The sequence below is a fragment of the Schistosoma mansoni genome, chromosome 3 (assembly GCF_000237925.1).
Source record: "Schistosoma mansoni strain Puerto Rico chromosome 3, complete genome".
Classification (NCBI taxonomy): Eukaryota; Metazoa; Platyhelminthes; class Trematoda; order Strigeidida; family Schistosomatidae; genus Schistosoma; species Schistosoma mansoni.
The window spans coordinates 3,857,358-3,879,733 of NC_031497.1; the positions used below are offsets into that span (position 1 = coordinate 3,857,358).

General features: G+C 31.5%; 1 protein-coding gene across 1 annotated transcript in view; it reads right to left on the reverse strand.

Annotated features, from left to right (window-relative positions):
• Positions 1-12,488: 12,488 nt before the first annotated feature.
• The window catches only part of Smp_132270 (putative poly(rc) binding protien), a gene marked incomplete at both ends in the record, with an annotated part of 48,663 nt that continues 38,775 nt past the window's right edge, over positions 12,489-22,376 (reverse strand). The window contains 2 exons of the mRNA XM_018798941.1: positions 12,489-12,873; positions 14,992-15,778. Coding sequence (XP_018650780.1) covers positions 12,489-12,873; positions 14,992-15,778 — 1,172 coding nt within the window. The remainder of the gene's footprint in view (positions 12,874-14,991; positions 15,779-22,376) is intronic.

Genomic DNA, 22,376 nt, shown 5'->3' on the forward strand with positions numbered 1-22,376 from the left:
ATAAGTGAGTGTTTAAATTAGACTATAAATCTACACATCCTTAGAAGTGTAAATAATAATATCTATTAATTGTAGTTGGTTTGCCTGTGTCACTTCATTTAAATGACCATTTATTTTAAGAATCAATACTGCTTGACGTCACCAAAGACTGCTGGAAGTTTCATATTATGAAGTGTCCAGGTTGAAACCATCTAGAAGGTGTGCTAATCTACTTTGAATTGTGATTGTTATGTGACTATTGGATACACAAATAAAACGTGCAAATATTTGTAAACGTCGTTATGTTCAAATATGCTACCAAGTGTCTAAAATGCAGTTGATACAGTTGTAACAATTAATTCCTTTTTTAACAGTCATAAATTTATGTCGCTGTTTGGACTTCAAAATTTTCTTTTAATGTTCTTCAGATTTTTAAAAATGTCTAGTAGAATGACTGAAAACATCAAGGTTAGTTTGCGGACATAAATTAAGATAGGAAAGTTGCCGAATTGTGAGAGAATCTTCAAATGACTACGTTATAATTATGTATCTACTGATAACAACTAATAGTAACCGATTGAGAGCAGTATTAAAATATCATGTATCAAATAGTGGATTTACATAGGACTTAACTCATCAGTATTTTCAGTAATCGATGTCATGGTGTCTAATACTCAGCAATAAATGAGGTGTGCTGCTAAAACTGTGGCGGGATTACCAGTCTGTAACTTACTTACTTACTTGCTTATTTACTCCTGGCACCCTTTGTGCAGGGGCATAGACCTCCCACCAGTTTATCCATCAAACTATGTCTGAATAAACCTTTACAGTTGTTTCCAAATATTATTCATTTTTCTTATGTCTGCCTTCGATTCCCGATGCAGTGGGTTCCTTTGTCTTCCTCTTTTCCTTTTCTCTTCACGATTCCAAGTGAGAGCCTGGTTTGTGATGACGTTTGATGATTTTCGTAATGTTTGTCCTATCCACTTTCAACATCTCTTCCTAATTTCCTATTCAACTGGAAGCTGGTTTGATCTCTCCCACAGTAGGTTGATTCTGATGGTATCAGGTCAACGGACATTGAGTATCTTGCGTAGAAAATTGTTTATAAGTACTTGTACATTTTTGATGATGGTTGTGGCAGTTCTCGAAGCTTCAACTGCATACAGCAGGACTGTCTTGACGTTGGTATTGAATGTTCTGAGTTCCATATGTTCTTCAATGTTCTTCAATGCCGCTCTTGTTTTGCCAATCTTTGTCTTCACATTGACATCAGATTCTCTTTATTCATCGATGATGCTGATCAGGTAGGTAAAACTTTCCACTTCTTCTAGAGTTTCTCAGTCAAATGAAATTCGGTTGATGCCCTCTGTGTTGTATTTGAGGATCTTGCTTTTACCTTTGTGTATGTTGAGGTTTACTGACGCGTGGGCTGCTGCTACACTGGCTGTCTTTGTCTGCATTTGTTAGTGTGTATGGGATAGAAAAGCTAAGTCATCTGCGGAGTCTAAGTCGTTTAGTTACATCCAACCTGCCCATTTTACTCCGTGCTTTGTATCAGATGTCGAGGTCTTCATAATCCAGTCAACCACCAGAAGAAAAAATGGAAAAAAGTAAGCAGACTAGTCTGACATCGGTTTTCACTTGGAATGCATCTTTCAGCTGTCCTGCATACACCACTTTGCGCTGTAGTCTGTTGTATGAATTCTGTATGATGTTGACGATCGTCTTCGGTACGACATTGTGTTGAAGACGTTTCCACAAGGTTTGCCTATCTACACGGTTAGACTCCTCCTAATCAAGAAAGTTGATGTACAGTAACGATTTCCATTCATTTGGTTGTTCAACAATGATCCATAGTGTCACGAATCGGTTTTTGTATGACCTATCCCTACGTAATCCAGATTGTTAATCTTGAGGATGGGCGTTTTCAGTATCTCTCATTCGGTTCAGCCGTACTCAGTAGAAGAATTTTCCTGGTACCGATATTAGTGTGATGCTTCTGTAATTCGCACACTTGCTAAGATCTTTCTTTGGTATCTTCATGAGATGTCCTTCTTTCCGATCTGTCGGCACTTATTCGTCCTCCTAAATCTTCTTGAATAATAAGTGAAGCATGTTTGCAGTTACTTCCATGTCTGACTTCAGTGCTTCAGCTGGTATATTGTCAGGTGCTGCTGTTTTCCCATTCTTGATTTGTCTGATGAACATCCTGATCTCTTCGATCGTTGGTGGAGTGACATCTATAGGAAGGTCTATGTGTTGCTTCAATGTCCAATGGATTGAATGGGGCTGGTCAATTAAAAAGTTCTTCAAAGTCCTCCACCCACCTGTTCTACTATTTCTGAATCTCAGTGATTGTCTTACTTTCTTTGTTCTTGACTGATCTCTCTGGTTTACTATATCTTCTTGTTAGTTACTTCGTTATATCATATACTTGTCTCATATTTCCATCTTTTGCACCTTTTCCCCCCGTCATCGATAAGTCTTCTACATATTAATGCTTGTCTGCCACAATACTCCACTTCCCTTGCTTGGCTACTTCTGCGCACTAAGCCTGCACCTTGCCTTTCTCTGCTCTTGTTCGACTGTTTTTAATTGCTGACTTCCTGTTTTTCCTTTCTTGAATCATTTCTAGGGTTTCGATGGAGATTCGTCCCCTATAATGATGCTTCTTGAAGCTGACAGCCTCCTTACATGTTGAAGTTAGTACTTCCTTGATCACTTTCCAGTTGTCCTTCATTGTAGTTTTCTCTTTTTTGGGTAGATCATGTAAGGCTTGATACCTTTTACTGTCAGGTATCTTAAATTCGTTGACTTTATCCATGATTTTGTTTCTCCAGTTTTCTCTTTGGTTACAACCAGGTGGTTATCTGAAGTTATGTCAGTTATGTCCTCTCACTGTTCCCACGTCTTCCACGGATCTTCCTTCAAAATCATTGTGATTCCGTCCTTTGTTTTGAAGAGTACTTTGGTGATTGTGGATTTATAAGATTTCCATCCTATAAGTGCTTTATGACCTTCTTTGAACAGTATCAGAACATCTGTCTGTGTGTGCGGAGCATTTTTCTCTTCATGAACAGAGTAAAACAAAATGTCACTCGAATCCAACTTTTTCTGTACAGCTTGTGTCCAATGGGTCTCACTTATTCCGAGCACCACAAAGTTGTGTCTCCTCATTTCCATAGCTATTTGACTGGTTCTTCCGTTCCCTCATATTATCCGGACAGTCCATGTACCTGTGTTAAGCTTTGCTCTGGTCATCGGGAGGGGCATCGGCCTCTTGAATTTCGAAGAATCTTGGCTTTCACTTTGAAACTTATTAATACTTCCAAATGAAGATCCTTGAACTCCCAGAGCAGAGTTTAAATGGTTTAAATTGTTTTTTTCTGGTTAGCACTTTTTTGAGCAAGGTTATTTTCTACGAAATGGTGTTTCTGACACCCTGCTCAACTCTCCTCCTTTACCCTGGTTTGAGACTGGCAGTAACCCTAGAAAAGCTACACGTGGAGATATTTGCTCTCACTCAATTCAATAGGTTAATCAAAAACACTACATACTAGTTCGTATCGCATTAATTTTGTATAGAACACGTTGGATAGTTAGTCTTAACTATCAATAAAACCATTATTCCTTTCGAATGATCAACAATTATCAATAACTAAGCTAACCGACCAAACCTATTTTACATTCTCTGATTGAATTAATGTATTTCAATGAAATTTTGTTCCATTCACTTCATTTATTCTCTATGTGTATTTATCTTTACATTTTATTATGTACATTAGTTATTCAGCTCTTATCAAAATTGGATCTTTCAAAAGATTATTAAATTTTCATTATACCATTTATTTTGTTTATTTATTTATCTATTCAAAAAAACAAAACTTTGGTCATTTTGTTTATCTATTCAAAACAATGATGTCGACTGTAGAAAGCGAACACGAAATAGATATTAGCTAAAAAGAAGAAAACAAAAACAATAACAACAGTTTGTAGGTAAACGACTTCAAAAAAAAGAGGAAAAAAAGTAATCACAAAAACAATTAACCAACATTATCTCTCGTATTTGACTAAATCTATTTGTTTAGAAGAACAATCACTGAAGAGTTAGAGAAATGGTTTTGTTTCGTTTTTTTAAAAAAAAGAATAACCGCCATCTTCGTCACTCATATACTATCACTCATTTGTTTGTTTGTTCATGATTGAATAATTTATTTGCCTTTTGTACTATCAAATCAGTTAGGTATTCTTATTGAAATGATGAAAAATAGAATACAATAATACAAATATAGAAATATATTCATATCTATAAAAATACAATGAGTTTACTCTCGGTTTCCAGAGTATATATATATATATACTTAAATAAAGAGATTGTCACGAAAAGTTTGATAGCGGTTGTAAAAAAACAATAGCAAAATAGGAGTAATAGTGGTGACGAGTCTTTTGTATGATAATCAGACAATAATATTATTCAGTTTGACTAAACAAAGTTTATCTTATAGAAAAATTTGGGATGAAACCTAAAATTGGCTAATGAAAAAGTAACCTGTCTTTTTTTAGTTTAGTATATTTTGAGGACAAAATAAATAATCTATTTTCCTATTTTTTTATTATTTATTTCTGGATCCATATATTTGTTCATTTAAATAACTTGGGTGTAGGTTACATTTTGATAATATGATTTCGACATAATTTCATCTTTAGATCGAATAAATAGTTGATCATATTAAAATTGTATGAAAGCTAAAGGGAACTGTGGCAGGAACTAGAAGATTACAAGATGGTACTTTCCTTAAGAAAAATACGTACTACAACATTATAGATAACAGGATAATTCAAATCCGTAACAAGGTTAGGTTGAAATTCACACCAGTTTCACAAATGAGTGGCTGTCAGCTTTCATTAGCTAAGTGGGTAACACGTTGGGGTTTAGAACGGTGAGTACTGGGTTCGAGTCCTAGAGTGAACATTATATTTGGGATGCAGGTACACCCAGTCAAAGTGTTCTAAATAGAATGAAATGACCACCCTGGTTTCAAACCACATCTATTCAATATAAACTAAGATAAAACTCAGAAAATTAATGGAAAGAGTGAATAAAGTATGAGCTTTGTTTACCAATACCAAAGTTTTCAACTGATGTTTGATTGTTCAGGACCATTTTGAAGACAATGTATGTTTTAACTAGATAACTGTAGATTTTTAATCAAGATTCATAATATTTACTCTATCAGAGATAGTGACCTTATCCACCATGTGTCAAAGAATTTACACTGAAGACCACATCAAATCGACTATCATATGAAAGCAAATATGTAGTATCTACTGATTTGACAAAAATAATCAAAATATAAAGCAACATTAGTACAGAGAATATCTCATTCTTACAGTAGAAAAAAATAAATGAACTAGTCTTATTTTGTGGATCGTTAATATACTGAATTAAAAGTAACGAGATCTTCGAATAGATACACAGTTAATTTCTAAAGTAAACTAATACTGTTTAAATACTTTATTACTATCTGATGACAATAGAAGTGTACTAATCAATATATGTGAGAGAGTTTGGTGGCCCTAGATCTGACTTCAGTTAGGTAGGGCAAATGATCGTTGTTGAAATATACATCTTTTCTGTCCTCGTATATAATCATCGACTTAAATCATGTTAGCGTTTAACGTAATTAAATAAGTCTAATACAAGAATGAAGTTTTTAATACGTATAGTTTGTTAACTCATTGATCTGGACAGACAATCAAAGGAACGAAGCGAAATGATGCGCAGTGGAAAAGGCGTGTGAGCCAACTCGAATTAACTAAGCGTGAAACCAATATTTATGGTCGATCAAAAACAAGCTGCAGAAATCTGATGAGTAAGACAAGAAATGCACACACATACGATAAAATAAAAACAGTCAAGGTTGATAAACAGATAATTAACAAAGTTAAAATGTAATTTAAGTAGAATGAATAGATTGATCTGTCCAGAGACTAGAATAACCTATGTGGGCTCGACATAGGGCAAGCCGATAAAAGAGACTACGAGAACTTGCTTTGTTAGTTATTGATGATGTAATGAAAGTAGATAAAGAATACGAGGAATAATCATAATTTGATCAGGAAAAGTTTGTACTATATGATATACACATTTTTGACAGATTGATAGTTCTTTTACCAAATAATACACTTAGTGATGTATGTCAGTAAGCTATTTGCTGATGAATTTTTCCCATTCAGCACATTTTTCATCAGTTTTCGAAATCAGAAGTAATCTTCCATATGAATCTTCTATTTATATGATTCCTATTGTACTTAATGAATTTTATAGTAGGTCTACTCACTTTCTCGTTAAGAGTTTAGATATGATATATGTAAGATTTCTGGTTATTCTTGAACTGAAACAAATGAAAATTTTTTTACATCAAAATTATTAACTGACATTGCTATCATCAAGTTATTATGATGCCAAATGTAGCTAAAACATTCCTTTTCGATTGTCAATAGAGGATATTTATTGACGTTTGAAATACAAACATTTAACTGAATTGAATGCTCTTATTAGATCCTGGTGAAATAATTGAAATGAACGTAGTTCTCATTCTGTTTTGCTGAGTTTCTCATGATTATGTTTTAAGATTATCGATTTTGGTTTTCTCAATTAACTGATGTTTATGTTAAATAAGAGAAGCTAATAACGAAAATTCTACATTTATCTATGCTTAAATCTTGATTTATCTAACTTGATCGAAGACTTATTTTTCTCCCATGTATATAAATGTATCCATCTATTTTTCTTACCAAGTTTCATGATTTTTCGACTGCTTTTTACATGATTTGGATATCTTATTAATATGTATATAAATTAATTCTCCTGCTGTGGTTATTTATTCATTAGAGTACAATCATTTCACCTTGTTCATTGACGTTTAGATTGTTGTACACCTTTTTAGTTTTGAAACTAGTTATTAATATGGATCCGACTGGGAAATTAAGATTAATTCATTAAAATCATTAAACATTATATTGATTGTGTTAAATTGCTGTTTTTCAAGTGAATTCAACATGCATTGACTTTTTCTGGCATGTTTTGAGGAAATCGATGTATCGTTTAGAAGTATTACTCTATACATATTGGTGAGCCTATCAGGATACAAAAGTCACAGTTGCAAAAGGTGAATCTATCTCTAGCCAAATTTAAGTTACTATAAACAGTAAAACAGTTCTTGCTCATCAGAAGGAGCTGAATAGCAGATCCAGTATGTCGAGCTAACAATATCAGTTTTGTCTATGTGATTGCATTTAGAATTCCTATTCACACTGGATTCAAAACAAAAACGATTTACAAACTTTTAATTGTGGATTTATTCTATCGAAAACTGGGTGCCGTGTACTGATTATTGGTTGTATTCAGTAAAGTGTAATATGCCTAAGATTACTTAACGAGGAAGTAGTATATGAATAAACTGCATTCATCGAATTAGATTTTTTAATGAATAAACGCAACTATAAAACATTGTAGGAATGAATAAAACACATTTCTTTTATAACCGGTGATGACGTGATGAGGACTGAAATTTCTCCGCTTCATTTGTTTTATTTTAGCCACAGAAAGTTAAACTGATTCCCGGGTTTTTATTATAAGTAGCTAATAATGTTCTCGATAGGCAGATAAGGCCCCATATATTGAGTTGAACTTTGTATAATATATATATATATATATATATATATATATATATATATATATATCATGAGGTTGTCTAAAGAATACACACTACTTTGAGTAAAATTTTGAGTACTACGTTTGATGAAGTTTACTAATTTTATAAATATGTTCTGCCTACGGTTAATAAATAGGATTAATAATAATATTAACAATGATAATAATAATGAACTTGTGATTATGCATAGGTTGTAAATTTCACTAAAAGACCCTGAGAAATGTTCACTTAATCATGATATGATATCAGTTGAAAAGTAGTTGGAAACCAATGAAGATAAGGTGAGTACTTGATAACTGATCAGAGATCTAAAGTTTTAGGCTTCATTCTAATATACGATTATACGTATATGTTCTTGAAGAGCCCTGAACTAAGGGATAGTGTTTAAGGGCGAATTGCTTATCAATGCGATGGGTTACATGTTTCGACTTTTTGTAATACTTCAGTAGCATTTAACTGTTACTGACATCGATTTTGTGACCTATCATATTGATTTATTTTCCTTTCAAATGATGTCGACGTTCTCTACGAGAATAAAAGTTAATAATTGTGTTGAAAAGCTTCAGTCAGTTACAACATCTTGAATGATTACCTAACCAATCAGTTCATTTCGAGATATGACAGTTAGGAATTATTAATCATAGTAAGAAATACTTCTCTATCTAAAATTTACTTTTATTGAAGTTGACGTTTCAGTGAACTTACCAATTCTATCAGATCTAATACAAAAAACCTATTTTATGAATGTATAAAACTTCAAGATCCGAAGAAAATCAAAAATATTATCTAAACGGTTGCTTAGTTTTATGAATACATGACTGATTTCATCGGTTTCCTAAATAAAACAATGAACATGCTGACTTTAGTAATAATCAGATAGATTTGTAAACATGTTGTGCCACTAAGAGTAATATTATTACTGGTTGAAGTTTGATTGTTAAAGGTAGTTACCATGGACTAATGAGAAAATATGAAAATATTGGATGATCGAGTTAGAATACTGAATCAGAAATAGTAGCTGTAAACCTCGAAGTTCCTTAGTCTATGTTGGACATCATAAAGAGGGGAGGATTTCTGTCAGTTTAAGAGCAAATTGATGATTAGCCCTATGATATTTATTTCTTGTCCATTCTAATATATATTCTATACTATGTTCTCTAGATATCTCTCTCACATTATGGAATGTCTACATCAGTATTTTTTACGATAAGAAGAATGACCAGCTTCATTTCTTAGATATACTTTTGAGTAGACGAGAAGACGATCCGATGAAACTATCCATTTTTAGAAAACCAATTTGGATAGGGCATTACCTTATTTATCATATTTACTGCCCAGTGCAATACAAACGGGGATTGATAAGAGGACTATTTAACAGGATTAATCTTATTTGCACGAACGACGCTATTGATGACGTTATGTTTTTAAACAAAATGGAAAATGGCCATCCCCTAAAATTCATAAACAGATGGAAAGGTCATGGTATAATGAAACCCACTATAGCCTTGGCACAAAAATGCCCGTCTACATCACCTTACCGTTTAGAGATGATTCGAATGGTCTTTTAATGAAACAAAGTCTCAAATCAGTTATTAATGAGACGTAGTTCGAATCAAAGATCATTGTCAAGGAAAAACCAAGGTCTATACTTCATCAAAAACCTGAAAGACATGAAAACGTTTAAGTCATATCCCACTATGTTTATCAATTTGAATGTGTGTGTGGCAACGCATACACAAGGAGTAGTAATCGTGATCGCCAAATTAAGGTGTCTGAACATGTATCTAAATGGTTGCAGAAACAAATAAAATCAAATAACTGAATGCGACCAGATGATGAACATCCAACATCCTCTATTGCCAAACACATAGTTGAAACAGTCCATAGGATTGATCTTAACACGTTGTTTGTGGTGTTGGACAAAAAAGCAAAAGAGCGTTTATTAAGGCTTATTGAAGCCTTAGACATACGAAAATTCAAACCCCCTTCATGTATATAAAAACAGTTTGTTCTCTCCTTAAACCTACTCTGGTAATATTAGCTTATTAACCAGAGCGATGAGGTTTCAAATTATTTTTCATATTATATTCTTTATTATCTTTGTCTCCTCTTACCCTCCATTTCTAGTCTTTTTGACCTTCTATTTTTATATATAAATGTTCTTAACAAGCTTATGTGTGATCAGATTGAAATGTATTGCACTAATATATCACATAGTTCTGATAATCTCAGTTCTCTTATTACACTACAAAAATTTATCAAAAGGACTAATTACTTCAAATCAAATGGGATCACTAAACAGAGAAAATGTTTAAGATGGTAGATTCTTCCCTAATTTAATAATTTTATACCATATACATAACATTTCTCATAATGACTTCATATCTCACTAATAAATTTAAGGTAATAAATTTAAAGGTATCATTCTTTATAGTCCTGAACATATTGAGCACTTATGTGCACATGTACAAATATTCGTAAAAATAAACAATTTATTTTCATACAATCAGCATCAATCATCTGAACTTGGCATAGAATTATCTATTTTCCAAATATATTACTATTTAAATGAATACTAAACTATTTCCCATATACTCAAAGGGTTACTAAGATATACATTACATTGATTCTATTACTATCTAATTGACAATTAATCAATAGATTTATTTATAAAATTAAGTGAATACAAGAATAAAGATGGAATAATTAAAGAAGAAGGGTAACGTTGTACACTCAACTCTATGAATAACTTATCTAATTACTTAATCAATTAATCAATCAAATGAATCATTTAATTACTAACTAATCATTATTAATAATAATGAATTAATTAAGAAAATAAATACAATCAATATAAACATATAACATTCTATTTATTTATTTATTTATATATTTCAAATAAAAAAAAGAAGAAAATCTAGTTATCAACAGATGATCTATGTTGTTGTTATTTTTTAATTTTTTTTGTAAATAATTTAAATCTGTTGACTTCTGAAAATAATAATCATAATAGTTACCATGGCAATTAATTTAACTGGTCAATATTTTTTTATTAAAAATTTAACAACAAAATAATATTCATCATTGTTATTATTGTTTAAAAAGTTTCATAATTTTTATCTCACTTTCATAAACATGTTTAATAGAATTATTGATTTTATGACAATCATAATTATTATTAATTTTTTCCTATATATATGATTGATTATATAGAAAAACAATAATCAATTGATTGAAGTGTGTATTGATTTGATCGATTTATGTGATGTATATATATGTCTATGTATTAATCTGCTAATATTTATTTAAGTAAATTGGTTACAAATAGAAGGCACTTGATAAGTGTAATAATTATAATGAGAATCAATAGATTAAGTGTGTAGATAAACATGTTTTTTTTTGTTGTTCTGATAATTACGATCATTCTGTCAAATAAATTGTATACAAAATGACTATACATTTAAATGACAATTTATTGAATCATTAACAATGAACAATAGTAATAATAATGTTGAAACATATTTCAATCAATCAAAGTTAGACGGGTAGTATCCCTATTGTTTATTTAATAAAAGTAATCAAAGACTTCATGCATTGTTCTCTTTTGTTTTTCGGTTGTTATTTTTTTCCTTGTTTTATTGTATAATGTTCAAATTTATAAAGAAAAGAAATTAATAAATGTGATATCATATTTGTCAATTTTGGTAAGTATGTACTTGTCTAATTACGCTATTTTGAAACTATTGTATAGAATTACTTTTATGTATGTTTTGTTTTTAAAACTGAAAAAATTTGAAATGGAATCAATTACGTTTGTTTGAAATATTCTAAATATATACTACTTTAATGAAACATTCAGTACTACTGAATAATCTTTTCATCTATGAATGTCTATGCGTAATATATATATATATATATATATATATATATATATATATATATATGCGTATGTTACTGTAAATAAAAGATGACAGTATCAGATTTTCATTGTATGTTAATAATTGACAAAGGCTATCATACCGGCCAATAATTCCGCGGAAATCCTTTTTCATATAAATATATATATATATATAGATAGATATAATAAGATACATTTTTTCCATTCATATGGATCATTTTGTAATGCGAAATAAAAACAAAATAAATTTCAAATTAAGTATTATTACTATTATTATTAACAATAAGTGATACCATAAAATAAACAATAAAGGGAGTACACAATGACAAAACCAGGGGATAATCATTTTTTGGGGAAATAATGATATGTTTTATGAATTACCATTGAAATGGTTTGTTTCAATTAGCAAAGCTAAGATAAATATGTATAATCGATGGTTACCAACTACTCTGTATATTAATGAGTACCTTTTAAGATATAATATTTACCAATATTATCATTATTATTATTATCATCCCTCTCATAGATCGTTAAAAAAACCAATCAGTAGTAGAATTCAATGATTTCTAAGTAATGTACACTGTAGAGGGTAAGTTAAAATAACGGTAATATACATTCAGCATTCGTGCTAATGATATCTTTTTCTCACTTAAACACCGGAAGAAACAAGTTTTAATTATATTCAAAACGTTAATGGGAAATAGATAATACCTTACTTACAAACAGCAAAGTCTATTCATCACATATCAATTGATTGTTGTTTTCAAATCATCACTAATTAAACATGAAGATGCAATGCAATTCCCATCACATGACATGCAAATTTAATAAATAATCAAAAATCAAGCTTTGCAAATTGTTTAGAAAAAACAACTAAATCGTCGTTGAGTTTAGTAAGGTATTATTCTTGATCGTCTAGTTAACCGATGACTAGATTTAAATTTCAAACTCAATTGATTATCATCTTCATATATTGGTTGGAAACAATCCATTGTTTGTTCATGTAAATCTGGTGACAAGTTTTCTTTCACTAGAAGTATTGAAGATGAATTCACATGTGAAGTATTTGTAGTATTTATTGGAATATTTGACTGAAATAGACTGTAATCAATATGACCAAAAGTATTCTTCAATGGAGATAAATAGATCTTATTATTATCATTTTCAGAATGTTTACTTGATGAATTAATAATTAAACTATTTTTAGTCATTAATGCAGTTGCAGCTGATGCTAATCGAACATTAAATGCCCACATTTCACGATGTATCGCAATGCTGATTTTTAATGTTTTATATTTACATTATTTCAAAACATTGTATGATGAAGTTGTCAAGTGTTCAAAGGACATTCAAGTTGATTTTTATGTATTTCATTTTGTCAATGGTATATTTCCAACATGATGTAATGTAGTATTCATGTGTGTATATATGTTTATGTGTATATATTTGTATGGATATAAGAGAGAGGGAGGTAATGAGCAAATTTGCAAATCAACATGCATGCCATTTTTTAAAAATAGAAATTACCAGTATTATTATCAGTAGAAGTAGAATGAATGAAAATGGGAATGTGGGTGTGGTAGAAAAGAAAAAAAAAGCAAAAAAAAAAAACAAACAAAAAATACAGCAAATAAATACGTGCATAAATAATGATAAATTAATCATGCAAATTCTATGTAGAACAACTAAACATGCATTAAAATTAATGAAAAATCTAAATTTTGAGTAGACTAGTTAATTAATTATATTTTAAACTTAATTTACATCATCAATGTCAAGATTCAATCGTTAAGTGAAATGCATAAATTAACCAATCGTCTAACAAATCAAATCTATGTACATTAATCAAACGTTGATTTTTTAAAATTATAAATCCCTGATAATAATGTTAACTATCCATTAGGAAAATATTTTTTATCAGAAGAAATTTTGTGGATATTATAGTAATTTTAATAGTTGAAGTCATGAATCAATTGAAGCTAGACGGCTGTTTCATCCCATTGAGGGACTCCTTGGTAGTGCGCATCCACGATCATGCCTCACGAGATTCAAACCCAGGATCTATCAGTTTCGTGCGCGAGCGCTTAACCACTAGACCCACTGAACCAATCCAGTGCTTCCAGGTTTTCCATGATGGTCTAGTTTCAATTGATTCATGATCTCAAGTATTATAATATTTTTAGTCAAAAAATTGATTTAAGTTAATTTGTTGAAATGAATAATTCACAAAAGGGATACTTTAAAATATACATGATCTAAATATCCATTGTATTATTTCAAGTATTGAATTTATTCTGTAAAATTGTTAGGTTTAATAGTATTTGATTGAAATTTCAAGTAAAGTATTTTTCCAATAGTAGTATTGAATAAGACAAATTTCCTTAGAAAGTTTATAGAATTCTATTTACTTATGTCATTCTTTAAAATAAAAGAGTTTATACTACTTTCAGAACTTAATCTTATATCAACATTTACTCAAGTGATTTGTCAATTCTTGGATATTACCTATTGTTCTTTACTGTACTCCATTATTCTTTCCAGGGCTTTTGAGAAAAGATTTTACTGTATTGTAGAGAGTGCTGAAAGCAGTTATTGGAGTGTGTGGTGAATCTTTTGAGGTCATTATTAATACGGTTATGGATAGACACCTAAGGTTTTGCAAACTCCTGACAGATACTATCTTATCAGATACTAACCATCCCCCTCATTCATATTTTTCAGTTTGTATATCTTCTGGTAGAACGAGATGTAAATACATTAAAATCCATGCACACAAGCAAAGGTATAAAAGTTCTACAATAGCGAATCTACAAAAAATATTTTGTGACGAACGAGTTGTTAGAGCTGACCTAGTCGACAACTTGTATTCTTAAACATGTTTCTGATTGAAAAATTGCACGGATTTAAATCTTTTTTTTCACTTTTTTTCTTTTCCTTCTTCTTGTCTTTGTTAAAGAAACTCGTTGAAATATCTCTTGCTAAAGATTCTAAGTTGTACTAAAATATAGTACTGAATAAAGCCATTAATAATAATAATATTTGGAAATTTATGGTGATAGGACTGTGGGTATATTTTGCTGAGTAGTCCCGCAAATAACTATGACATATGAAATCCCAAATGATCGGCTTATGCGTCAAAAAGAAACCGCCTTCTAGCTAGAAAGCTTAATGCAAATCTAAAGGTAAGCCATCTTTCATAGTGTAATATACCGCTTGATGTAAAGTTATTTGAACATTTTGATGTCCAAATATTCTATTTTCACTTTAAGTGAAGAATATTTAGATTAAAATAAACGGTTATTAAGTGAAGAATAAAAAAAAGGGAATAAAGAATGAGAGATGTGATAATCAACAAATTAGACATAGCACTAATGTATAACAAAGATCACTAACCTGCTGTTTATTAGGAATTGAGCTAAATTCACTGAATCCAACTTTCCAGAAACTGTTATCTTTCTTTCTTTTGCACCATCTTCACAGTTGGATATTTTGATTTGTGCCTTAGATGCGTTTCTAATTTCATTGATTGTTGTACCACCACGTCCTATAATACAACCGATCACGTCATTAGAAATAATCATTTCTCGGACAATAATACTCTCTTCTGTATTAGCTAAAGAAAATAATGAATTTTGTTGTTGAGGATTCAAAATTGTATTGATTGATAGGGATGGAAGACCAAGTAAAGATGCTGTATTCTGTAGACCACGAATTGATTTTATAGGATCTATTGGAGTTGAAAGTGATGTATAATTATTATTTGAGTCAATAGGTAATGAATTATTACAGATGGATAAATTATTTGGCGATGCATTGTTACTATTATTATTTATGCACATATCAGATTGATTAACAACTATATCACCAAGACTATTGGACGATGATGTTGTAAATTGATCTTCAGGCAGTCTATTTGATATTTTAAGAAGAGCTGCAGGTGAAGAAAACATATAATTATTAGGTGAACCAACAATTGGTAAAGCAGCAGCTGTTGGAGTTGGGTAACAACCAAGTATACCAGGAGTAAGAGCTATTTCTGGTATATTCAAAGGTTGTCCAATGGAATGCATCCCAGTTGCAAGTGGATTTGTATTTGGTAATGGAGCCAAAATTGATGAAAAATATGATTGAAAGTTAGCTAAATCTAATTGATTCAATGTAGCAAACAAATGAACTTGATCTATAAACAAAAAAGAGAATACAATTCGTTGTATAATAAAAAAAACAGAATGTTGTATGAAAGGCTTGTACAATTTCGAGTATTAAGTAAATATAATTTAAATATTACTAGACGTAAACCATAGTAACTAACTTTTTGGCATTGTATACTGGGTCAACTATTATATGCAATATTTTTACAGGTAAATCTGACATAAAAGATTATTCTATGCATTTGTATAAAGAATGAACATAATTATTATACTTTCGTTACAGAGAATAATATGGTTTACATTATCATTAATGGATAAACACCCCCTTTTTAGTTATGTAGTGTTAACTAACTACTATTGAATACAACAAATATCTAAAGTATAATAATTCTCAAAACTATACTAGAATTAAATTCACTTAGTATTGTTTGTTTGAATCTTCCCATTGATGTTTAGGACTTCAACTAATCAGTCTCTTATTAGCATATGTGCATACTGTGCGTACAATATGTACATATGCCAATAAGAGACTGATCAGTTGCAGTCCTAAACATCGATAGGAAGATTCAAACAAACAATACTAAGTGAATTTAAACTTCACCCCATTGTACAAGCAAGTGGCTATTATGACTCAGTAGGTGAGTGGATAACGCGATGGCGTTTGAAGCGAAAGTTACTGTGTTCGAGTCCCAGAGTGAACATCAACTATGAGATGCAGGTACATCCAGCTGATGAGCCTCAAATAGGACGAAACGTGCGTCCTAGATTCCACTGCTAGTTTGCTTATTATAATAGAACTATTGAAAAGAATTCTGTTAGTAAAATAAATTCTGTTCAAAGAGTATTTGGAATCTCCTAACAAAAAAAGATACTATATTAAAACAACTTAAACTAATTTGTTTCTATACAATGTTTATTGATGTATAACAGAATAAACGTTCTAATCAATAACAAAGATAATACATTTTACATTACAATTTGAAGAAATTTATAAAACTATCAACATGCTTGAATGAATATTCTTATATTTACTTAGATTTGTTGGTTTAATTCAAAATGCTCCAAGGCAATAACTAAGCATTTTATTTATATATTACTTATAGTGGAAAACAGGTATCTACTATGATAGATATGAATACAACTTTTTTATATCCGGAAGAGAATAAATGAATGGTAACCGTTGGGAATTATATATAGACTAATATAGTACATACATTCTTAATATATAGTTGTCAAGTGGCTAAACTATGTATATATATATATATTCCGCTTATTATAAGCTCTTAATTGACGTATTGGTTACTGTCATATGATTTACTATTCTCAAGTTATTCTCACTCTATTATTCACATATTCTCATTATCACAACCACTTTTGGCTTGATCTTTTACAAATGTCATTTCCTATTTTCATGGTGTTATATAGTCTGATTTGTTTGCATATAAACCCAGTATGTTTGAAATATATGATTCGTATAGCTGAGGCTAAGATTGGTTTTCTGGACTCAACGGATAGTGCTAGACAGAAAAAGGACCAATCGTCGTATACGTCAGCGTATCGTATTTCATGATATCCTATAGCTAAGGGTATAATAAATATGTTACACATTTTATCATTTTACTTAAAGTTTATGCATTTTGTAACTAATTCTTGAATGTTTATTGACTTTAAAATTGACAATAATTATTCAGTAGTTTTTGTTAAATATCCCTCTATAGATTTATACACCAGAACACCAAGTCACATGGGTTATTGACAACATGATTGACATATTTTTAAAGAATCAAAATAACCCTAAGAATTAAGTGATATAAAACAAATAACAACTTGGGAAATAATCATAACTTCTTAAGAAAAAGCGTTACTTATATTTCTGGTATCTATCAATGAGTTAACTATAAATTCATAATAGTCAAAAGAAGAAAAAAGTTGAAGAGTTTCAGATCTATAACAAAAAAAGGTGTTTTTCCCCAGTAACTACATAAATAAAATGTGTAAACAACAGGTGAATAGATAATCATATGATGAGTCTACTTTACTTAGTTTCACTATTTATTTTTTTCCTGTTGTTGTTGCTAAGATTAAGATATGAAAATTGTGGAAAAAAGAGGAAGAAGTAGGATAATTGTTCATGTATTATACATCAATGAACATGAATATAAGCGGACAGATGTGATTGTAAAGAAATACTTCTTATTAGAATTAAAATAGATTGAATAAAAACTTTAATTTTTTTAACAGGATTAAAATAAAGTCAATGTTCAATCAAAATATCTTGTTTTCAAATTGTAGACATGGTATGACTATAATTTAATGGATAAGCCAATTAGATTTACGGTAGAGAGTCTTGGATTTTCACGCAAAATTCGTCTATCTATATGACTAGACAGTATTATGACATTATAGTTGATGTTAGTACATGATGTAAACCTTAACTCTAATTCTTAATTGTTATGTCCCGGAGAAAATTATAAATGGTGACTTTTGGTATCTATTTATGAATCAATATTCTGCATATATTTTTTATCGTATAATCGCTAAGTAACTGAACTATTCATATTCGTGTTTCTCCTATTATAAGCTTTATTTTGAACTATAAACCATTGTTATATGATTTACCATTCTTGAGTTATGCCCTGTCTGTTATTTACTATCTCCCCTATTGAGAGCCACATTTGGCTGAATCTTTTACACATGTTATCTATTTTATGGTACGATGTAGTTAGTTTGATTGGTATATAAACTCATTATGTTTGAAATATAATGATTAATACCACAGAGGCTGAGATTGGTGTTCTGGACTTAAGTGGCTGGGCTAGGCAGAAGCAGGACCGATAGTACTCTAGACTGCTCATAAGGTTTTCGTGTGTCACTGTTCCAATCGATAATACACTGCTCTCTGATTGGCGGTCTTATCACGTCATACGTTAACAAGGCATCCACTTGGACACAAGATATAACATTAATCCTGACTTTTAACTTTTAATCTTGATTCAGATTTTCTTTTACATTAATTTTTAATCCTCATTAGATCCTAGTAGGTGGGTAAATTTTTACAAAGTCAATCGGGCATCGTTTAAAGATCTCACATAAATGATAGATTTTGCAGCAGTCATAATAATGAAGTCAAAATCATGGTGATTAACAGTGCTGAATGTTTTCGAATTCAAGTAGAGTATTTAAAAATTCCTGATTAACAGTATATTTTTAAACATCATATAGTACATCATTATTAGGCTGCATTTGTTTAAGAACGATGTTTTCTAAATAACGTTGTAACAAACACAAGGATAGAAAGAAAAATCAGTAGCGGTTTTTCATATTAATGGTATTCCCATAACGCTATTAACAAAGAGATTAGTTTAATTAATATTCGTTGTTCGGTATCTTTTAATATCTTTGAATACAATTTGTAACTTATCATAGATAATGTCATTCATTAAATTTATGAAATAATCGACATTCATGAGTGTCATTTTAGATTTGGTTTTGAGAAACAAATTTAGGCTAAAAATACCTTGTTTTATATTTCCGAAATGCTACCATTCTATCTTGACTCACACGAACTATTGTCACTTAACATAAATAAAGTTACATTGTAATCAAAGATGGATAGGGACTAGAACTGGAATCCACAACGCGCATTTCGTCGTATTTACAATGCTGGTGACTTAAGGCAATATTGAGGCAATCCGAACAAGATGTAAATATGCCAATAAGAAACTGATCAATTGCAGTCCTAAACACCATTGGGAAGATTCCAAAAAACAATACAAAAATGGATTAAATATAATTGCATGTTCAGAAATAACTCCGCCTGGAACCCCTCTGGGGTTACTGCCGGTCCCAAGCCCGTATAAGGGAGGAGGGTTGCGTATGGGGTTAGCGACCCCATCCCGTAGAAAACTAATCCGCTTAAAAAACGCTAACCAGGAAAAATAATTCAAACCATTTAAACTTGGTCCTGAGAGTCAGGAGGTCTTCATATATGACGCCTCATGGTGAAAGTCGAGTTCCTTCGGAAGTCACGTGGCCGATGACCTTTCTGACATCTAGAACAACCATTAATTAAGGCATATGGAATGTTCATACAACGTAGGAGGCCGAGAGAGCCATCCATGTTGCTGTAGAAACGAAAAAATACAACCTGGATGTACTTGGAATCAGTGAAACACATTGGATGCAGGTTGGACAACAACGACTAGCTTCAGGGGAGCTGCTGTTATACTCCAGCCATGAAGAAGAAAATGCCCCACATACACAAGGAGTTGCATTGATGCTGTCCAAACAAGCACAAAATGCACTTATAGGATGGGAATCTCATGGATCAAGGATCGTCACAGCAATGAACGTCATCCAATGCTATGCACTACCAACGAATACGATGACGACGTTGAAGATCATTTCCATGATGAGCTGCAGTCAATCGTTGAGAAATGCTCAACAAAGTACCCGACCATTCTGATGGGAGACCTAAATGTTAAGATTGGAATGGACATTACAGGATATGAAGAAATCATGGGACGACATGGACTGGGAGAATGGGACGAAAATGGTGAGAGATTTGCAAACCTATGTGCTTTCAATAAACTGGTCTTAGACGGCACTATATTCTCACACAAACGCATACACAAAACCACATGGACTTCACAGGATCACACTACACAGAACCAAATCAACCATATCTGCATCAACAAAAAGTTCAGGAGGACGATGGAGGATGTGAGAACCAGGAGAGTAGCTGATATAGCATCAGATCATCACTTGCTGGTCGCCAAGACGAAATTAAAACATAAGAAGCACTGGACAACGGCGCGGACAACATCAAAAAAGTTTAATACGGCTCAACTCGATCATGAAGACGTCAACATCTGGAGGGAAGCATAGGATACAGTGAACAGCTAGGATACAGCTGGACGATTTAGACTTTGCCTCTTCTATCACATTCGCAACAACAAATGCAGTAGAAGAAGACCAGTGTAGCAGCAGCCTCATCAGCAGTAGGTCTCAATATACACAAAGGGAAAAGCAAGACTCTCCGATACAATACAGCATGCACCAATCGAATCAAACTAAAGCAAGAGCAGCATATTTACAACTGAAGAACATCTGGAACTCAAAATAACTGACTGTCAACCAGCACCAAGATCGGAATTTTCAATACAAATGTCAAGACAGTTCTACTGTATGGGACGGAGACGTGGAGAACTACGAAAGCCATCATCCAGATGATACAGGTGTTTATTAACAGTTGTCTACGCAAGATACTTCGGATCCATTGGCCAGTCACTATCAGCAACAACCTACTTTGGAAGAGAACAAACCAGATTTCAGCGGAGGAAGAAATCAGAAAGAAGAGATGGAAGTGGATAGGACACAAATTGAGGAAATCACCTAACTGCATCACAAGACAAGCCCTCACATGGAATCCTCAAGGTCAAAGAAGAGGAAGATCAGAAAACACAATATGCCGAGAAATGGAGACAGATATGAGAAGAATGAACAAAACTTGGATAGAAATAGAAAGGAAGGCCCATGACAGAGTGGGTTGGAGAATGCTGGTCGGTGGCCTATGCTCCATTGTTTATAGCAGGCGTAAATGAGTAAGTAAGTACATGTTTATAAATAAATGATTTTGAAGAATATTTGCCTAATTCCATTGCTGTCGGGGAGATCATATTTAGTACTTACTTAGAATGAGTTAACATCAAGTAACTTGATATCAATGGAATTCTTCAAACCAACTATAATGTCACAAAGATTGTCACTAAGTATAAGGTATATTGCGATTTTGGAAATATTTGTTTTATTATATTTATTACTGTTAATGAAATAAAGTTAAACATACCTGTTTTATACAATGACATACAAATATATGACAGCTAAAACATTTCTTATCAGTTTAACCAAATCAGTTATTTATTCTTTATTTAAATAGTTGCTAATTGAACACGTTCAATAATTAATTCTATGTACAACTTGTCAAAGTGATTAGTAGATCATCATTGATAAAAAACATCACTATTAGGGGTTTCTTAGCTATAATTAAACTATGTTTATGAATAGTTAACTAAATAATACACACACAAATAGTATATCCATTTGCTCTATAATAATGAATAAAGTCAGTTGATCCTGTTGGTTAACACTAAAATGGTTAGGAAAATCTTACAAAAGCTGGTTAAAATATTCAATGATATGAGAATTAAGCAATATAAGATTCCTAATATCTATTTTTTATACTGATTCTTGGTTAAACAAGAAAAAAACAAAAATATCTGGTGCTGACTCCAAACTCACGTTTCTCAAATAGGAAACAAAAAGAAAAGAAATTGACTGATGTCACTTAGCATCGGAAAATATATTTCTGATTATGTTATATCGTGTGCGTGCGTACACTGTTAATATATGACGCGATTATTCCCGCCAATTGGAGAGCAGCGAACTTATCGATCGGATTAGTGATACACGAAAACTGTGCTAGCAGTCTAGAGCACTTGTCGGTCCAGCTTTCTGCCTAGCCCAGCCAGTTAAGTCCAGAACACCAATAACAGCCTCTGCAATATGAATCATTATTCTCAAACATACTGGGTTTATATACCAATCATACAGACCACATCGTACAAT